The sequence below is a fragment of the Anolis sagrei genome, chromosome X (genome assembly GCF_037176765.1).
Source record: "Anolis sagrei isolate rAnoSag1 chromosome X, rAnoSag1.mat, whole genome shotgun sequence".
Classification (NCBI taxonomy): Eukaryota; Metazoa; Chordata; class Lepidosauria; order Squamata; family Dactyloidae; genus Anolis; species Anolis sagrei.
In genome coordinates, this window is record NC_090034.1 from 45,847,885 (window position 1) to 45,864,503 (window position 16,619).

Consider the following 16,619-nt stretch of genomic DNA (forward strand, 5'->3'; position numbering starts at 1 on the left):
CCTTCTCACTCCAAAGGGGACTCAGAGCGGCTTACAAGTTATATGTACATACAATACATAATATTATTAGCATAGCACAATATTAGTATTATATATTACTATATTGTACTATACCACTATACTGTAATATTATTAGTAATATGACATGTAATATGAAATATATAATTATTATATTGTATTATCAGTATTATATTGTATCGTACATTATAATATTATCAACATGATATGTGCATACAATATATTATATTATTAGCACAGCACAATATTAGTATTACATATTACTATATTGTACTATACCACTATACTGTAATATTATTAGTAATATGACATGTAATATGAAATATAAAATTATACTGTATTATTATATTGTATTACACTATAATATTATCAATACTATATGTGTATACAATATCTATTATTAGCACAGCACAATATTAGTATTATATATTACTATATTGTACTATACCACTATACTGTAATATTATTAGTAATATGACATGTAATATGAAATATAAAATTATACTGTATTATTATATTGTATTACACTATAATATTATCAATACTATATGTGTATACAATATCTATTATTAGCACAGCACAATATTACTATTATATATTACTATATTGTACTATACCACTATACTGTAATATTATTAGTAATATGACATGTAATATGAAATATAAAATTATTATATTGTATTAGTATTATATTGAATTACATTATAATATTATCAATATTATATGTGTATACAATATATAATATTATTAGCACAGCTCAATATTAGTATTATACATTACTATATTGTACTGTACCACTATACTGTAATATTATTAGTAATATGACATGAAATATAAAATATATATTTATTATATTATATTATTAGTATTATATTATATTAGTATTATATTATATTACATTATAATATTATATATGATTTTTTAATGCTAATGTTTTCTTCTACTTGGATTCATGTTTCTTCTACTTGAACATTCCATCCTGGCTGCATCATATTATTTGCTAATCTCAAACAGGTTGCTGCTATTCTTTGGCATCTGCCTTATTAATGAAAGCGGGATTGTGCCACTGATTTCACTTCTTGCTTTCTAGTAGGTGTTTGGTTGTTCTTCCACATAGAAACTGTAAGTACAACTGGTTTCATAAAAAACTTGAGATTTATAAAACAATTCCATGCTTTGCATCCGGAGAGGCGTTGCCTACTCACCTTGGCCAGCAAAAGGCTCAACGTTTCCAGCAGTGCCACCTTGACGTTCCAGCTGAACCTGTCGCCCAAGATGCGGATGAGGGGCCCCGTGATGCTCACGACAGAAGGCTTGAGGGCATCAGCAGAGGTCAGCTTGATCACCAGCCCCAGCGCCTTGGCAGCTTCCTCCTTCTGATCCGAGTTGCCCGTCAGGACTCCTTCTCGCAGCACAGGAAGGATGGAGGTCACGCCCTGCAGGACAGAAGAAGCAGGACTTGCCACCATGTTCTTTTCCGTCCCACCAATGGGAGAGAGGAAACAGCATGGAGAAATAAGGCCACCCCTGATCTCAAAAAGAAGGGAGAGCAAGCTCACAATCTCTTCCAAAGAGGAACTGCTCTCCATTCGGCTGGGTTTTACTAATTCACCAGAAGTTCAGGACTACAATTCTCATTGTCCCCAACCTTATCCATTTTGTTGGGGGCAGTAGAAATTTGAGATTATCATATCTGAAGAGCACTCCACTGAGGAAAGGCCATGAATGAAGTGCTAGAATGGGGAAGATGTAAGTTGACTCAGCCATGACATTCATAGCACAGACATTAGCCTGTCTCCAAGTCTGGGCTTTCACTGAAAGGGAAGAAGCGGGAAGCGCTTGTCTGGCACAGGCGGGCAATGCTCCAACTGTCCAGTTTTCTCTCAGCTCTTACCTTCTTGGGAATGCAGAATCCAGGGAGATGTCCTCCACCGACGTCATTCCCCACCATGCGAATATCCCGGTGGAGATCCTCAATAAGACCCAGTTGGTTGCCAGTATCCAATTTCTGTAAAGCCAGTCAGAAATCCAGAACATGAAGGCCCAGGTAACAAGTTGGCCCTAAAGTCAGAGCTGCAAGCTCGAATCTGCTCACTGGGAGGGGGGCCCAAACCAAGGAAGCCCTGTTCTCTCTGAAACAAGTCCTACCTTAGTGATGGCATTGAGCGCATCCCAACTTTCGTTCAAGACCACAGTGTTGGAGTCATTAAAGAGCCGGATCAAGCCTGAAACCAGGTTGCGCAGGTGTGCCGTGTAGTCGGCTCTGGTCTTGGAGCAGTAGATGTTGAGGATGACAGCTGCCGCCTGACGCATCCCCACCTCAGGGCTCCGGGTGGCTTCCAGAAGATCCTCAATAATGATCCTCTGGCCAGCCTCATCTTCCACAGAGAGGATGACAGTCTGACAATTAGACATCTCCTGGAAAAGTGCACAGAGATTTCCCCGTCATCATTATGTTCACCAACATAAACAGCATGCTGGGGAATCATTCCTTTTGAACCTTCCACTCACAGCCTAAAGTGGGCACTAGAAACAATATCATACGAAAGATGACTGGCACAACCTGGGGATCACAACTAGACACAGTGAAGACATCTGCCCTTGTGCTTTGCTATTCTGCCGCTGAGTACGCATGCCCAGTGTGGAACACATCTCACCACATTAAAACAGAGGATGTGGCTCTTAATGAGACATGCTGCATTATCACAGGATGTCTGCGTCCTACACCACTGGAGAAATTATCCTGTTTAGCTGGTATTGCACCACCTGACATCCGCCAGGAAGTAACAGCCAATAATGAAAGGACCAAGGCAGTGACATCTCCGGCCCAACCTCTGTTCAGCTATCAGCCAGCACACAAACGCCTTAAATCAAGAAATAGTTTTCTAAGATTTACAGAGATACTCGCAGGAACACCTCAGCAAGCGAGAATCCAAAAGTGGCAGGCAAAAACCTGGAACCTCAATCCATGGCTGATACCAAATGAGAGACTCCCTCCTGGGAGACTTGGAAGGCACTGAACAGACTGCGCTCTGGTGCCACGAGATGCAGAGCCAACCTTAACAAATGGGGCCACAAAGTGTAATCCACAACATGCGAGTGTGGAGAAGAGCAAACCACAGACCACCTATTACAATGAAGTCTGAGCCCTGCCACATGCACAATGGAGGACCTTCTTATAGCAACACCAGAAGTACTCCAAGTGGCCAGCTACTGGTCAACGGACATTTAATATAATGCCACGTTTTTAAACTTTTGTGTGTTTTTAAAATACATTACAACTGTATCCTTGGTTCGCTCCTGACACGATAAATAAATATTTATGTATTTATTTATTTACTATATTTGTATACCGCCCTTTTCAGCCCTCAGGCAAAAAATAGTCTAAACCTTTCCTCTCCCAACCTGTCCCAAGTGCTCTTAAGAGTGGGATTTATCTTTGACACCCAGCAGACATGCATGAAGTGAAAGGCAGCCTTTTTAAGGTCACAGTTATGATCTTCCCAACAGCGAGGCATGGCTGGAGGGCTTCTGGCACAAAATATGGAAAGATGGCCAACTTGCCCTTTTTCGTGCTTTGGCTTCAAAATGCCCATGGTCTTTGCTCCTTTCCCGTGTCCAAACCACCTCACCTGCTGTTCCTCGGCTGTCCCAAGCTTCTCCTTCAGCGCTGACATCATGGCAGGTAAAATGACGGCCAGGTGCCGGGTGAGAGCATCACCAGCCACCGAAGAGAGGAAAGCCAGGACCCGCGTGTTGACGGGAGGGGAGATCAGCTAAAGGAAATAAGAAAGAAAGGAGCCTGTATTCTTTTGAAAGACACAAGGACCACCACCTAGACACATGAGGGTTATGCTAATCAATACTTTGAGATATAGTTTTCTCATGAAGGAATATATACAGGAGGGAAAATGAGTTCTCAGGTGGATGCTTTAGGTCACCAGATAGGAGGCCTAGTCCTCACCAAGCACAAACAAATAAGTGCCATTATGGAGTTTTTCATCTTCCAGAGGATACAAAAGGTCAAACAAAGATTAACTGCCTCGGGAAGCCTCCCTTTTCTCTTCTGAGGTCAAAACAAGTGGCAAAAGTCTGTGTAGGTGTTTACCAGCACCAAATACACCTATTTATTTATTTCAGACATTTCTACCCCGCCTTTCTCACCCCGGGGGGACTCAAGGTGGCTTTAAATACAGGCAATGATTTGATGCCCTAAAACACAATGTAAAAAAAAAAGAAATATTAAAATAGAATTTAAAAGTACAATAAAACAATTAAAACATTTAAAAACGATACATTAAGAGTTAAATACGTAATCCACGAGCGTTTTGTTGTTGTTCATTCGTTCAGTCGTTTCTGACTCTTCGTGACTTCATGGACCAGTCCACGGCATAGCTCCCTGTCGGTCGTCACCGCCCCCAGCTCCTTCAAGGTTAATCCAGTCACTTCAAGGATACCATCCATCCATCTCTTCCTTTTTCCTTCCATTTTCCCCGGCATCATTCTTCTCTAAGCTTTCCTTTCTTCTCATGATGGACTTCATCATGGCCTCTACTATCCTTCCCTCCAATGAGCAGTCAGGCTTTATTTCCTGAAGGATGGACTGGTTGGATCTTCTGGCGGTCCAACGCACTCTCAGAACTTTCTTCCAACACCACAGTTCAAAAGCATCTATCTTCCTTCGCTCAGCCTTCCATATGGTCCAGCTCTCACATCCATACATGACTACAGGGAATACCATTGCTTTAACTATGCGGATCTTGGTTGCCAGTGTGATGTCTCTACTCTTCACTATTTTATCAAGATTGGTCATTGCTCTCCTCCCAAGAAGTAAGCGTCTCCTGATTTCCTGGCTGCAGGAAAATATCCAGAAAATTGATTACGATAGCCTAATAATAATGGGTGATTTTAATGGAATTCTAGACAGGAAATTAGACAAAAGAACAGCTGAACAAAAAACAAGTAAAGTGGATAAGACCTCCCTATCCAAAAAATTTATAGATTTTAAAGAGGAATTTGATTTACACGATTCATGGAGACACAGATATCCAGAAGGGAAGGATTATACATTCTACTCAGCGCGCCATAATACTTGGACAAGAATAGACATGATTTGGTTAACAAGTTCATTGGTAACCAAAATTCACAACATTAAAACTCAGGCCAGAGAATTATCGGATCACTGCCCGATAAAATTAGATCTATTTAAAAAACCAGAGAACAGAACATGGCACCTCAACGGAAACCTGTTGAAAAAAGAAGAGGATATTCTTAAGAATAAGAAATTAATTAAGGAATTCTTTAGTATCAATGACACCCCAGATGTAACACCCCAGACAGTCTGGGATACCTTAAAGGCTGTGATGAGGGGCAATTTAATACAACAAAACACCATAAGGAACAAAATGAGGCAAAAGGAATTAAAAGAAATTGAGAAGCAAATAGAAGAATACGAAATGAAACTAAAGAAGGACCCAAGAAAGAGTGCCATCACGGGGAAGTTAAATATATTGATAAAGAAAAAACACCATATGGAAATGGAAGAGCTGGCTAAAAAATATAGGTACATCAAACAACAGGAATTTGAGAATGCCGGGAAACCGGGCAAATGGCTGGCTAGAAGAATAAGGAAAAAAACACAATCTATCTACATCACAAAAATTAAAAAAGGTGACAATATACTTAATACAGATGAGGAAATAAAAGAAGAATTTCAGAACTACTTTGCAAACCTATATAATAAGGAGAATACACAAGAAGAAAAGATAAACAGCTACCTTGCCAGGCTAAAGCTAGACAAACTAACGGATGAACAAAGGGAAGGACTAAACAGGGAAATTACAATCAAAGAAATAGAAGATGCTATCAAAGAGCTCGACGTCAATAAAGCCCCAGGGCCGGATGGGTTCACGGCTGTATTCTATAAAACTATGAATGAAGAAGTGACACCACACCTTAAAAAAATAATGAATATAGCCATGCAAACCAGTGTGATCCCGGACTCCTGGAGAGAAGCCGAGATAGTCCTATTAAGAAAAGAAAAGTCGGAAACTCCCGAAATACAAAATTTCAGACCTATTTCATTACTTAATTCCGATTATAAGATCTATGCAAATATTCTAGCAAAAAGACTAAAAAATTTCCTAAAGAACTGGATAGGGGAGGAGCAGGCAGGCTTTTTGCCGAACAGAGGAGTTAAGGAAAATATAAGAACAATAATAAATTCCATCGAATATTACGATATAAATATCCAGAAGGAAGTTGCCTGGCTTTCTCTCGACGCGGAGAAAGCCTTCGATAATTTGAGCTGGGCATATTTTAAGCTATTGCTAGACGAGTTAGACATAGGCTTCTCCTTTAAAAATGCAATACAGGCAATATATTCAGACCAACATGCCAGAATACAAATCAATAAACAGAGAACAGGGAAAATACCGATCACGAAGGGCACCAGACAAGGGTGTCCTTTATCCCCCCTGTTATTTATCTTAGCCCTAGAAACACTACTCAGATCGATCAGAGAGGACAAAAACGTCATTGGGTTAAAGCTAGCAAAACAAGAATATAAAATCAGAGCGTTTGCTGACGACGTTATTTGTATAGTGGAAGATCCCATCAATAATATAAGAAAGTGGATGAATAAAATAGAAGAATTCGGGGAGATAGCAGGATTTAAACTGAACAAATACAAAACAATGATCTTAACGAAAAACATTTCAAAAAGAAAACAAGAAGAACTAATTAAAATGACTGGATTTAAAATCTGTACAAAAATCAAATATCTAGGAATCTGGCTAACAGCAAAAAATGCCCAGCTGTTCAAAAATAACTACGAGGCAACTTGGGCCAAAGTGAAAAAAGTCTTAGCAAACTGGAGATTTTTGAACCTCTCACTATCAGGAAAAATCTCCCTAATTAAGATGAATGTGCTGCCAAGGCTTCTGTACTTATTCCAAAATCTCCCCATTATAAGAAATGCTAAAATTTTCGAACAATGGAATAAAGAAATAGGGAAATTTATTTGGAATGGTAAGAGGCCAAGAATCAAGCATAAAATCATGGTTGATAAAAAAGAGAGGGGAGGCTTCGGTCTACCAAATTTTAAAATCTACTTTGAGGCCTGCGCTCTCGTTTGGCTAAAGGAGTGGGCCCTGCTCAGAAATAAAAAAATATTAAACCTGGAGGGATTCAATCTGACTGTAGGATGGCACGCGTACATGTGGTACGGTAAAACTAGCAGTGAAAAGAGCTTTGGAAACCACTTTGTACGGTCGGCGCTAATCAAGGTCTGGGACAAATATAGAAAATACTTCTATACTAAGACCCCTCTCTGGATTTCACCGGTAGAGGCTAAGCAAAGAAGACTACAGGGATGGCACAGGTGGCCAACTTATAAAGAGCTACTAGATTATAATAACATTAACAAAACATATACTCTGAAATCCCAAGAGGACCTGACAAATAGCCTAGGACAGATAACATGGCTGCAATATCTACAAATAAAAGAAACATATAAACAAGACCAAAAGAAAGGTTTCGAGGACAAAGACACAATATGGGACAAAATATTAAAATTGGAAAAAAAGATTATTACAAAAATATACAGCCAGCTGCTAGATTGGGAAGTAGAAACAGAGGGCATCAAGAACTGCATGGTATTATGGGCCAAAAATATCGGCAGGGAGATAAAACTTAGAGAATGGCAACATATATGGCAGAAAAAGCTAAAATATACATATTCAACCTCACTTAAAGAAAATTGGCTCAAGAACTTCCATCGGTGGTATATGACCCCGCAGAAGCTAAGCCTGATGTACAAGGGTTACAAAAATACATGCTGGAAATGTAAAGAGCAAGTGGGCAGCTATTTCCACATGTGGTGGACCTGTCCCATTTCAGCTAAATTCTGGAAAGAAATAAAAGAAGAAACCCAAAAGATTCTTAAAAAAAAGGTCCCCCTTAAACCAGAAATCTTTCTGCTAGGTTTAACAGAAGAAGAGCTACAACTGGAGAGAGACGAGGATATTATAGTAACATACATAACCACAGCGGCGAGAATCACGTTTGCAAAACGGTGGAAAGAAGATCAGACGCCCACAATCGAGCAATGGCTCGAAAAGTTGCTGGACATTAAGGATATTGACAAGCTTACCTTTTACTTGAAGAAAAGCAATGGGATCCCAATGAGACAAACAGACTGGAAATTGGTGGAGGAGTATGTGAAAAGCAAAATGGAAGAAAGAACTGCCTAAGGATTACAAAGGAGTAGTCAAAAAGAAATGGTAACAAAAATGAAGGTCAAAAGGTCGCTATGACCCCATCTAACAACAAAAAGTTGATGGGTCATATTGATAGGGAACAAATAGTATACCCGATGGAATGCAAAATGGAAGTCTTTTTTAAATCTGTTGGATGTTAGATGTATAGTATCTGTTGGATGTTAGATGTTCAGTATGTAAGTATCGTGATGTCTAAGTTTGTCTTAGTATGTTTGTATATTGATGTTCTTTTTTACTCTTTACAAAAAGCAATAAAGATGATATTTAAAAAAAAAAAAAGATTTCCTGGCTGCAGCCTGCATCTGCAGCAATCTTTGCACGTAGAAATACAAAGTCTGTCACTGTCTCCACGAGCGTAATCCAGGCCATTCCAATGGTCATTGTAAATAGTTTCAAGTCTATCTACTGCACAACTTATTCAAAGGCTTGGTCACAAAGGCATGTTTTCACTCTCTTGTGGAAAGTCAGAAGGGAGGGGGCTGATCTAACATCGCTGGGGAGGCAGTTCCACAGTCGAGGGGCCACCACAGAGAAGGCCCTGTCTCTCATCTCTGCCAATCGCATCTGCGAGGGAGGCGGGACTGAGAGCAAGGCCTCCCCAGATGATCTTAAACTCTGTGGTGGTTCATAGAGAGAGATACGGTTGGACAGATAAGCTGGGCCAGAACCGTGTAGAGCTTTATAGGCTAAAGCCATCACTTTGAATTGTGCTTGGTAGCAGATTGGCAGCCAGTGGAGTTGATGTAACAGAGGAGTTGTATGCTCCCTGTATGCCGCTCCGTTGGACTATTTGTAGCTTCTGAACAGTCTTCAAAGACAGCCCCACATAGAGCACATTGCAGTAGTCTATTCGGGTTGTAACCAGAGCTTGGGCTACCGGGGCCAAGTCTGACTTCCCAAGGTACGGGCACAACTGGCGCACAAGTTTTAATTGTGCAAATGCTCCCCTGGCCACCGATGAAACCTGGGGTTCCAGGCTCAGTGATGAGTCCAGAAGAACTCCCAAGCTGCGAACCTGCGTCTTCAGGGAGATTATAACCCCGTCCAACACAGGCTGTAACCCTAGCCAGGTTTAGGTGTCTCCTCTCTGCCAGGCAGGAATAGGAAAAGCTCTGCAGCGCACTCTCTTAGGGAGAGCAAGCCAGCAAACACCCAGCCTCCCGAAAAAGAAGTGGTTGCATTCCGTTTGCTGATCATGCGAAATTTTATTTTTAAATGACTATACAAATGCAGTATGTTATTGCTTTCCTGACCTTCCCTGTTTTGTTGATTGCAGGCATCCAGCTGGGGAGGGAGTCACATTCAAATCCCTGCTCAGCCATGATGCTCACTGGCTGATTACAGGCCAGCTGCTGTTTCCAAAATGAACATAATCAGAGGATCATCGTGAGGACAAAACGGAAGGGGTCACGCACTGGGACGGGAAAGACACTGTATGCCTCTGCAAGGACACCTTGGAATCCACCTCAAAATGTCACTTGCTAATAAGAGCCTGCATGCCTGCCACCAAGGAGAAAAAAATCATGTTTAAAGCAGTGTTTCTCAACCTTCTTAATACTGCGACCCCTTAATACAGTTTCTCATGTTGTGGTGACCCCTAACCATAACATTATTTTCGTTGCTACTTAATAACTCCAATTTTGCTACTTTTATTAATCATAATGTAAATATCTGATATGCAGGATGTATTCACTAGACCAAATTTGGCATAAATACCTGATATGCCCAAATTTGAATATTGGTGGGGTTGGGGGGATTGATTTTGTCATTTGGGAGTTGTAGTTGCTGGGGTTTAGAGTTCACCTTCAATCAGAGAGCATTCTAAACTCCACCAATGATGAAATTGAACCAAACTTGGCACACAGAATTCCCATGACCAACAGAAAATACTAGAAGGGTTTGGTGGGCATTGACCTTGCGTTTTGGATTTGTGGTTCACCTACATCCAGAGAGCACTGTGGACTCAGACAATGATGGATCTGGACCAACCTTGGCACAAATACTCAATACGCCCAAATGTGAACACTGGTGGAGTTTGAAGAAAAATAGACCTTGACATTTGGGATTTGTTGTTGCTGGGATTTATAGTTCACCTACAATCAAAAACATTCTGAAGCCCACCACTGATAGAATTGAGGCAAACTTCCCACACAGAACCCACTTGACCAACAGAAAATACTGTTTGGCAACCCCTCTGACACCCGCTCACGACCCCTCAGGGGTCCCAACCCCCAGGTTGACAAACACTGTTTTAAAGGTTGGAAAAAAAGTGTTTGCACATTGTACCTTTGGCACCAGGTAAGGCAGCACCACCCGGCTCTTCACAGCCATCACCTGCTTCAGGCCATCGAGAGCAAACTCAGAGGTCTCTTCGCATTCCTGGAGGGAGAGAAGGGACAGGCAGAAACAACAGTTTCGTTGCCTTTCAATATTAGTAGCCAATGGTAGAGACCCAACATCCAACAGGCTGCTAGTAAAGAGATGAGAACTGTCATTCATCAATATCTCGAGGACCATAGGTTCTCCAGCTCTGATGTAAGCCCAGTGTATTGCTTCTTAAACCAAAAGCCCTGCAAGAGATGCATGAAGGCAATGGTCTTCCCGTGTTGCCTGTACTCAACATTTGGCACTTACCAGCTGCTTCAGTAAGTAAGGCAGGATGTCTTCCAGAGCTTGGTACCCGATTGTGGAGTGAAGCTGCTCAAAGGTCTTGGCCGCTGCCTCCCGGACTTCTTCCAGAGGGTCGCAGAGCGCTTTCCGCATGGTGGGAACCAGTGACTCGGAGAAGCACAGCACCTGAAAGGATAAAGCAGAGATCACAGCAAGATGTCCCTCTCCAGTAGCTTGAAGAAAACCAGGGTCTAAAGTCAAACCTACATGACTGGCAGTTGAAATTAAGAGTAACAATGAAAATGGACAAATTATCTAGGATAATGAAGGGGAACTCTAAAAAAAAAAAGGTGCAGAAAGAGTGGGAGAAAGTGGAGAAATATTTGAAGGCGTACATCTTACAACAGGAAGGGTAAAACACTTCTACCAATTAATAAAATATGAATGGGGAATTATGGAAACAGTGAGTAACTATATAAAAAGAAGGACTCTAAAATGCAATTGATATTTGGAACGCCCTTGGACCAAGATTTTTGGATTATGTGATTTTAATGTTTGTATTAATATGTTTTTAACTTGATGTTTTAATGTCTAAATGGTGTTTATGTTAATATAATATAATGTTATACGTTATTGTTGGTTCATATTAGGTTTCTTATGTATGTAGGCATTGAATTTTTGCCACAAATATGTTGGAAACGACTTTGAGTCATCCCCCTCTCCCCCGGAGTGAGAAAAGCGGCATATAAGTGAAATAAACAAATAATAAAAGTCTTAAAAGTTAGAGGAAGTAAGGAAGTAATAGTCATCTCTGTGAACAAAAATAAACAACATAACAATAATAATAGTAATAATGTATTGTCAAAGGCTTTCATAGCCAGAATCACTGGGTTGTTGTAAGTTTTTCGGGCTGTATGGCCATGTTCCAGAAGCATTCTCTCCTGACGTTTTGCCTGCATCTATGGCAGGCATCCTCAGAGGTTGTGAGACCTGTTGGAAACTAGGAAAATGGGGTTGATATATCTGTGGAATGCCCAGGGTGAGAGAAAGAACTCATGTCTGTTGGAGGCAGGTGTGAATGTTTCAATTGGCCATCTTGATTAGAATTTAATGGCCTAGCACTTTCAAGGTGTGGCTTCTTACTGCCTGGGGGAATCCTTTGTTGAGAGGTGATTAGCTGTCCCTGATAGTTGCTTGTATGGAATTCCCCTGTTTTTGAATGTTGTTCTTTATTTACTGTTATGATTTTATAGTTTATTAAATACTGGTAGCCAGATTTTATTTATTTTCATGGTTTCTTCCTTTCTGTTGAAATTGTCCACATGCTTGTGGATTTCAATGGCTTCTCTGCCCATATAGGGAAGTTGATGAGAAAGCACAACCGACAAGCTATCTACAGACCCACTAAGAGAATCCAACAAATCCTCCTTTCAACAAAGGACGAGAGGGATTCTCTCACCTCTGCAGGAGTCTACCATATACCATGTAGCTGTGGACAAGTCTGAACAGGGATCACCAAACACAGCACTGTGCAAACACGAATCAAGGAACATGAAAGGCACTGCAGACTACTTCAACTAGAGAAGTCAGCCATAGCAGAGCACCTGATGAACCAACCTAGGCACAGCATATTATTTGAGAACACAATAATGTTGGTCCACTCTAACACTACCATGTCAGGCTACATAGAGAAGCCATTGAAATCCATAAGCATGTGTACAATTTCAACAGAAAGGAAGAAATCATGAAAATGAACAAATTCTGGCTACCAGTATTAAAAAATTGACTATGTATTAAGTATAATGGAATGCAAGATTAATGAAAAACCTTTACCTCAAAGAGAGGGAAGGAAGTCTAGACAAGTCATTGAAAGTAGTGTTGTTATTTTTATTATTTCTTTGGATGATGTGACGTTTGTTTGATTTGTGTATCCTTTTTGATGATGTATGGATCTTGTTGAAACTTAATAGAAGATTTTTTTTAATAAAATAAAGCCAAATCTACTCTCAACACCATGGGCAGAGAAGAATGCCCAAGAAGGTATCCGCACCATGGATGCTCTGAAAGAGAAGCCTTAATGGCAAGGGTTAACAAAATCTCTAGACTTCTACATAAGGAGACCCTTTTCTCTTCAGAAAGTGTGACAGATCTGCAAGGAATGCAGAGTCTGAACATCCATCTACTTCCAAGATGGACTGAATGAAGAGGGTGAGGATGGATGATATTTATTTATCGTATCAGACGCAAACTTGACATTATATTAAATGTCCTTTGACCAGTTGTGGCCACTTGGAGTGCTTCTGGTGTTGCTATAAGAAGGTCCTCCACTGTGCATGTGGTAGGGCTCAGACTACATTGTAGCAGGTGGTCTATGGTTTGCTCTTCTCCACACTCGCATGTCATGGACTCCACTTTGTGGCCCCATTTCTTAAGATTGGCTCTGCATCTCTTGGTGCCTGAGCGCAATCTGTTCAGCGCCTTCCAAGTCATCCAGTCTTCTGTGTGCCCAGGGGGCAGTCTCTCATTTGGTATCAACCACGGATTGAGGTTCCAGCTTTTAGCCTGCCACTTTTGGACTCTCACTTCTGAGGTGTTCCTGCGAGTATCTCTGTAGATCTTAGAAAACTATTTCTTGATTTTAGGTGTTGGTGTGCTGGCTGATATCCAAACAGAGGATGGGCCAGTGATGTCACTGCCTTAGTCCTTTAATTACTGGCTGATACGTCCTGGCGAATGTCCGGTGGTGCAATACTGGCTAAACAGTCTAAATTCTCCAGTGGTGTAGGCCGTAGACATCCTATGATAATGTGGCATGTCTCATTAAGAGCCACATAGAATCATAGAATCAAAGAGTTGGAAGAGACCTCATGGGCCATCCAGTCCAACCTCCTGCCAAGAAACAGGAATATTGCATCCTCTGTTTTAGTGTGGTGAGATGTGTTCCACACTGGGCATGCGTACTCAAAGCAGAGTAGCAAAGCAGAAGGGCAGATGTCTTCACTGTGTCAGGTTGTGATCCTCAGGTTGTGCCAGTGACCTTTTGTATGATATTGTTTCTAGCACCCACTTTTTGCTTGATAGTCATGCAGTGTAGGTCAGAGAACAGTCCAGGGTAACTCCCACATATTTGGGTGTGCTGCAATACTCCAGTGGGATTCCTTCCCAGGTAATCCTCAGAGCTCGAGATGTTTATCTGTTCTTAAGGTGAAAAGCACACGTCTGTGTTTTAAATGGAATGGATGACTGAATGGGTGGATTATGAGTGAATAGAGTATATGTGTTGTTCCCCTTTTTGACTGAGTAACCAATATAGCTGGTTATATAATCAGTTCAAGGTCTGAGTGTCTACTTCTTTCTCTGAAAGTGCCTGATGGCCTGTCCAACTGAAAACGTATTAAAGAACACGTTTAAGGCTCAAAAAGTATTCATGACACACCCCATCAGCCTTCCAGTTCCTGCGGCTGTGGGGAGCGACTTACCGCATCCCGGCTAGTGGACTTCATAATCTCGCTCAGGCCAATGCAAACGCCTTGCCTCTTGTCACTCTTTTCAGACCTCAGTCCTTCCTCCAAAATGGGGATGATTTCCGGAAGAATCTTCTCGCCCAGCTTTCGGACGAGGTCGCCTAGCGTGCGTGCAGCAATCTGGTGACAAAAACTGGAGGTGAGTCAATCTGAAACTGTTGAGGAGTTTTAAAAGAAGTTCAAAGTTAAGATGCTTTCAAAAACAGAAAACCACCTGAATGGCATCATGCCCTCCCCAGTTTATTTACAGCACATAGATGACCTTCAAGTACAACTAGGTACGATAATCCTGTACAGCATATCAAGCTATAGAACAGAGCAATAATAAAACCCCATGTTTTTAGATCTGCTCTATGGAATCAATTCTCCGATTCCCAATCTGGAGAGAGAAAGACCTGAGCATGAAAGACTCCATGCCTCTGCCTTACCAGGATGCCTAACACATGAATGTCTGGCATAATGGCAACCTTACATCATGAAGAAAGTCATTCATGGAGTAGATCCAAGGCTAAAGCTTTGACTCCTGGCCAAGATTGGCTTGGAACCTCAAATCCTCATCTCCTTTCATTTGGGAGGAAGTGCCCAAAACTAGAAGTGCACTGAATTAAGGTTTTTTTTTTCTGGGGGGAACCCACATCTCCCTAAAAATACACTCTGGCTTCCAAATGGGCTTGAGAGCTCTGCAAAGTTGTGTCTGAGCGTTAACTTCAGGTACGAGAAGACCAACACAAGGCATACGCTTTTCACCAAAGGTAACAAACAAGAAGGAGGAAGAGTTCTTATGCGAACAGACCATAGAGATTCATGATACATGTACATGAACACATACTGTACAACACCAGACGTTGCAAGAAAGAAGATAGATGGCTCAAAAATCTTAACTGTTCTCTTGTCCGCGCAAGTGCTGGCTAAGAATCCCAAGAGCAGGCCAAAGAGGGTGGGCAAAATCTCACGCAGCGTGCGAGGCGTATTCGAGACGACAATCTTCCAAACGTGCAAGGAGGCCTGCCGCACCGCCAGCTGGTTATCCGAGCGGCCCATGTACAACCCGGCCAGCACCCGGTTCCTGCGCTCCACTCCAAGCGCACTGATGATTGCCTGTGGAGAACATTCCAAGGAGAACATCGGCATTTTTTTTCCTGTCAGGAGCGACTTTAGAAACTGCAAATCACTTCTGGTGTGAGAGAATTGACCGTCTGCAAGGACGTTACCAACATCCGACTTGCAAACGACTCACTCAATTAATTTCCAGTTTATATCACTATCAAGGCCCCTCCCAGCACTCAAGCTGCAGCCAGAACACCAGAAGGCTCACTTTGTTGGACTTGGCTGTCCCAAAGTTGTCATCCTCGGAGGCCGTTTCGGTTGTCATTTTTCCAGTGACTCCAGAGATATGGAAGAGGAGGTCTCCGAGCAGTTGAACGGAGCTAAACCTGGAGAAACGAGGAGGAGGGTTGGGCACTGAGTAGGTCTTCTTCTTCTCATTTTAGTGTCACTGAAAGCAGCTCTGGTCAAGCCATGTACACAGAATGACATAGATCACCTGATTCTCCAAAGGTCATCAAAGAGGCCTTGTTCCAGTTGAGGCAGGAGTAGAGCAATGGCGGTCTCTGCATACATACTGATGATCCGCTGTCCAGCGCGCAGGGCTGTGTCCCGCACAAATTCGTTTTCGTCTGCTAGTGCCTATGAGAATTCATAATAAGAATAACCATTATGATGGATGTTGATGATTTATTTATTACCCATCTATCCTTATGGCTCAAGGCAGGGCACAACATAGGTAAAATATATCCATAAAAGCACAAACCATTACACAAATGATCAGCCACTGCAAGAAAGGACAGAGAGCTTCATTTATGCTGACGATCATGCCATCACTGCTCAAGCAGGCAGCTTTGAAATGTTTGAACAGAAGCTCTCCAAAGCTTTAGGTGCTCTTACTGCCTATTACAGGGAAAAACAGCTGATTCCTAATCCATCTAAAACACAGACTTGTGCTTTTCATATTGAGAACAGACAAGCATCCCGAGCTCTGAGGATTACCTGGGAATGAATCCCACTGGAGCATTGCAGCACACCCAAATACTGGGTAGAGACCCTGGACTGTGTTCTGACTTATAAGAAGCACTGCCTGAATATCAAGCAAAAAGTGGGCACTAGAAACAATATCATACGAAAGCTGACT

The 16,619-nt window shown here is 41.6% G+C and overlaps 1 protein-coding gene across 1 annotated transcript in view; it reads right to left on the reverse strand.

Moving 5' to 3' along the window:
• GCN1 (GCN1 activator of EIF2AK4) overlaps positions 1 to 16,619 on the reverse strand; it is an 83,810-nt gene that overhangs the window by 8,513 nt on the left and 58,678 nt on the right. The window contains exons 42-51 of the mRNA XM_060785412.2: positions 15,975 to 16,117; positions 15,747 to 15,864; positions 15,314 to 15,529; positions 14,387 to 14,551; positions 10,932 to 11,093; positions 10,584 to 10,676; positions 3,651 to 3,794; positions 2,167 to 2,436; positions 1,913 to 2,026; positions 1,224 to 1,454 (exon numbers count right to left, since the gene is read on the reverse strand). Of these exons, the coding sequence (XP_060641395.2) occupies positions 1,224 to 1,454; positions 1,913 to 2,026; positions 2,167 to 2,436; positions 3,651 to 3,794; positions 10,584 to 10,676; positions 10,932 to 11,093; positions 14,387 to 14,551; positions 15,314 to 15,529; positions 15,747 to 15,864; positions 15,975 to 16,117 (1,656 nt within the window). The remainder of the gene's footprint in view (positions 1 to 1,223; positions 1,455 to 1,912; positions 2,027 to 2,166; positions 2,437 to 3,650; positions 3,795 to 10,583; positions 10,677 to 10,931; positions 11,094 to 14,386; positions 14,552 to 15,313; positions 15,530 to 15,746; positions 15,865 to 15,974; positions 16,118 to 16,619) is intronic.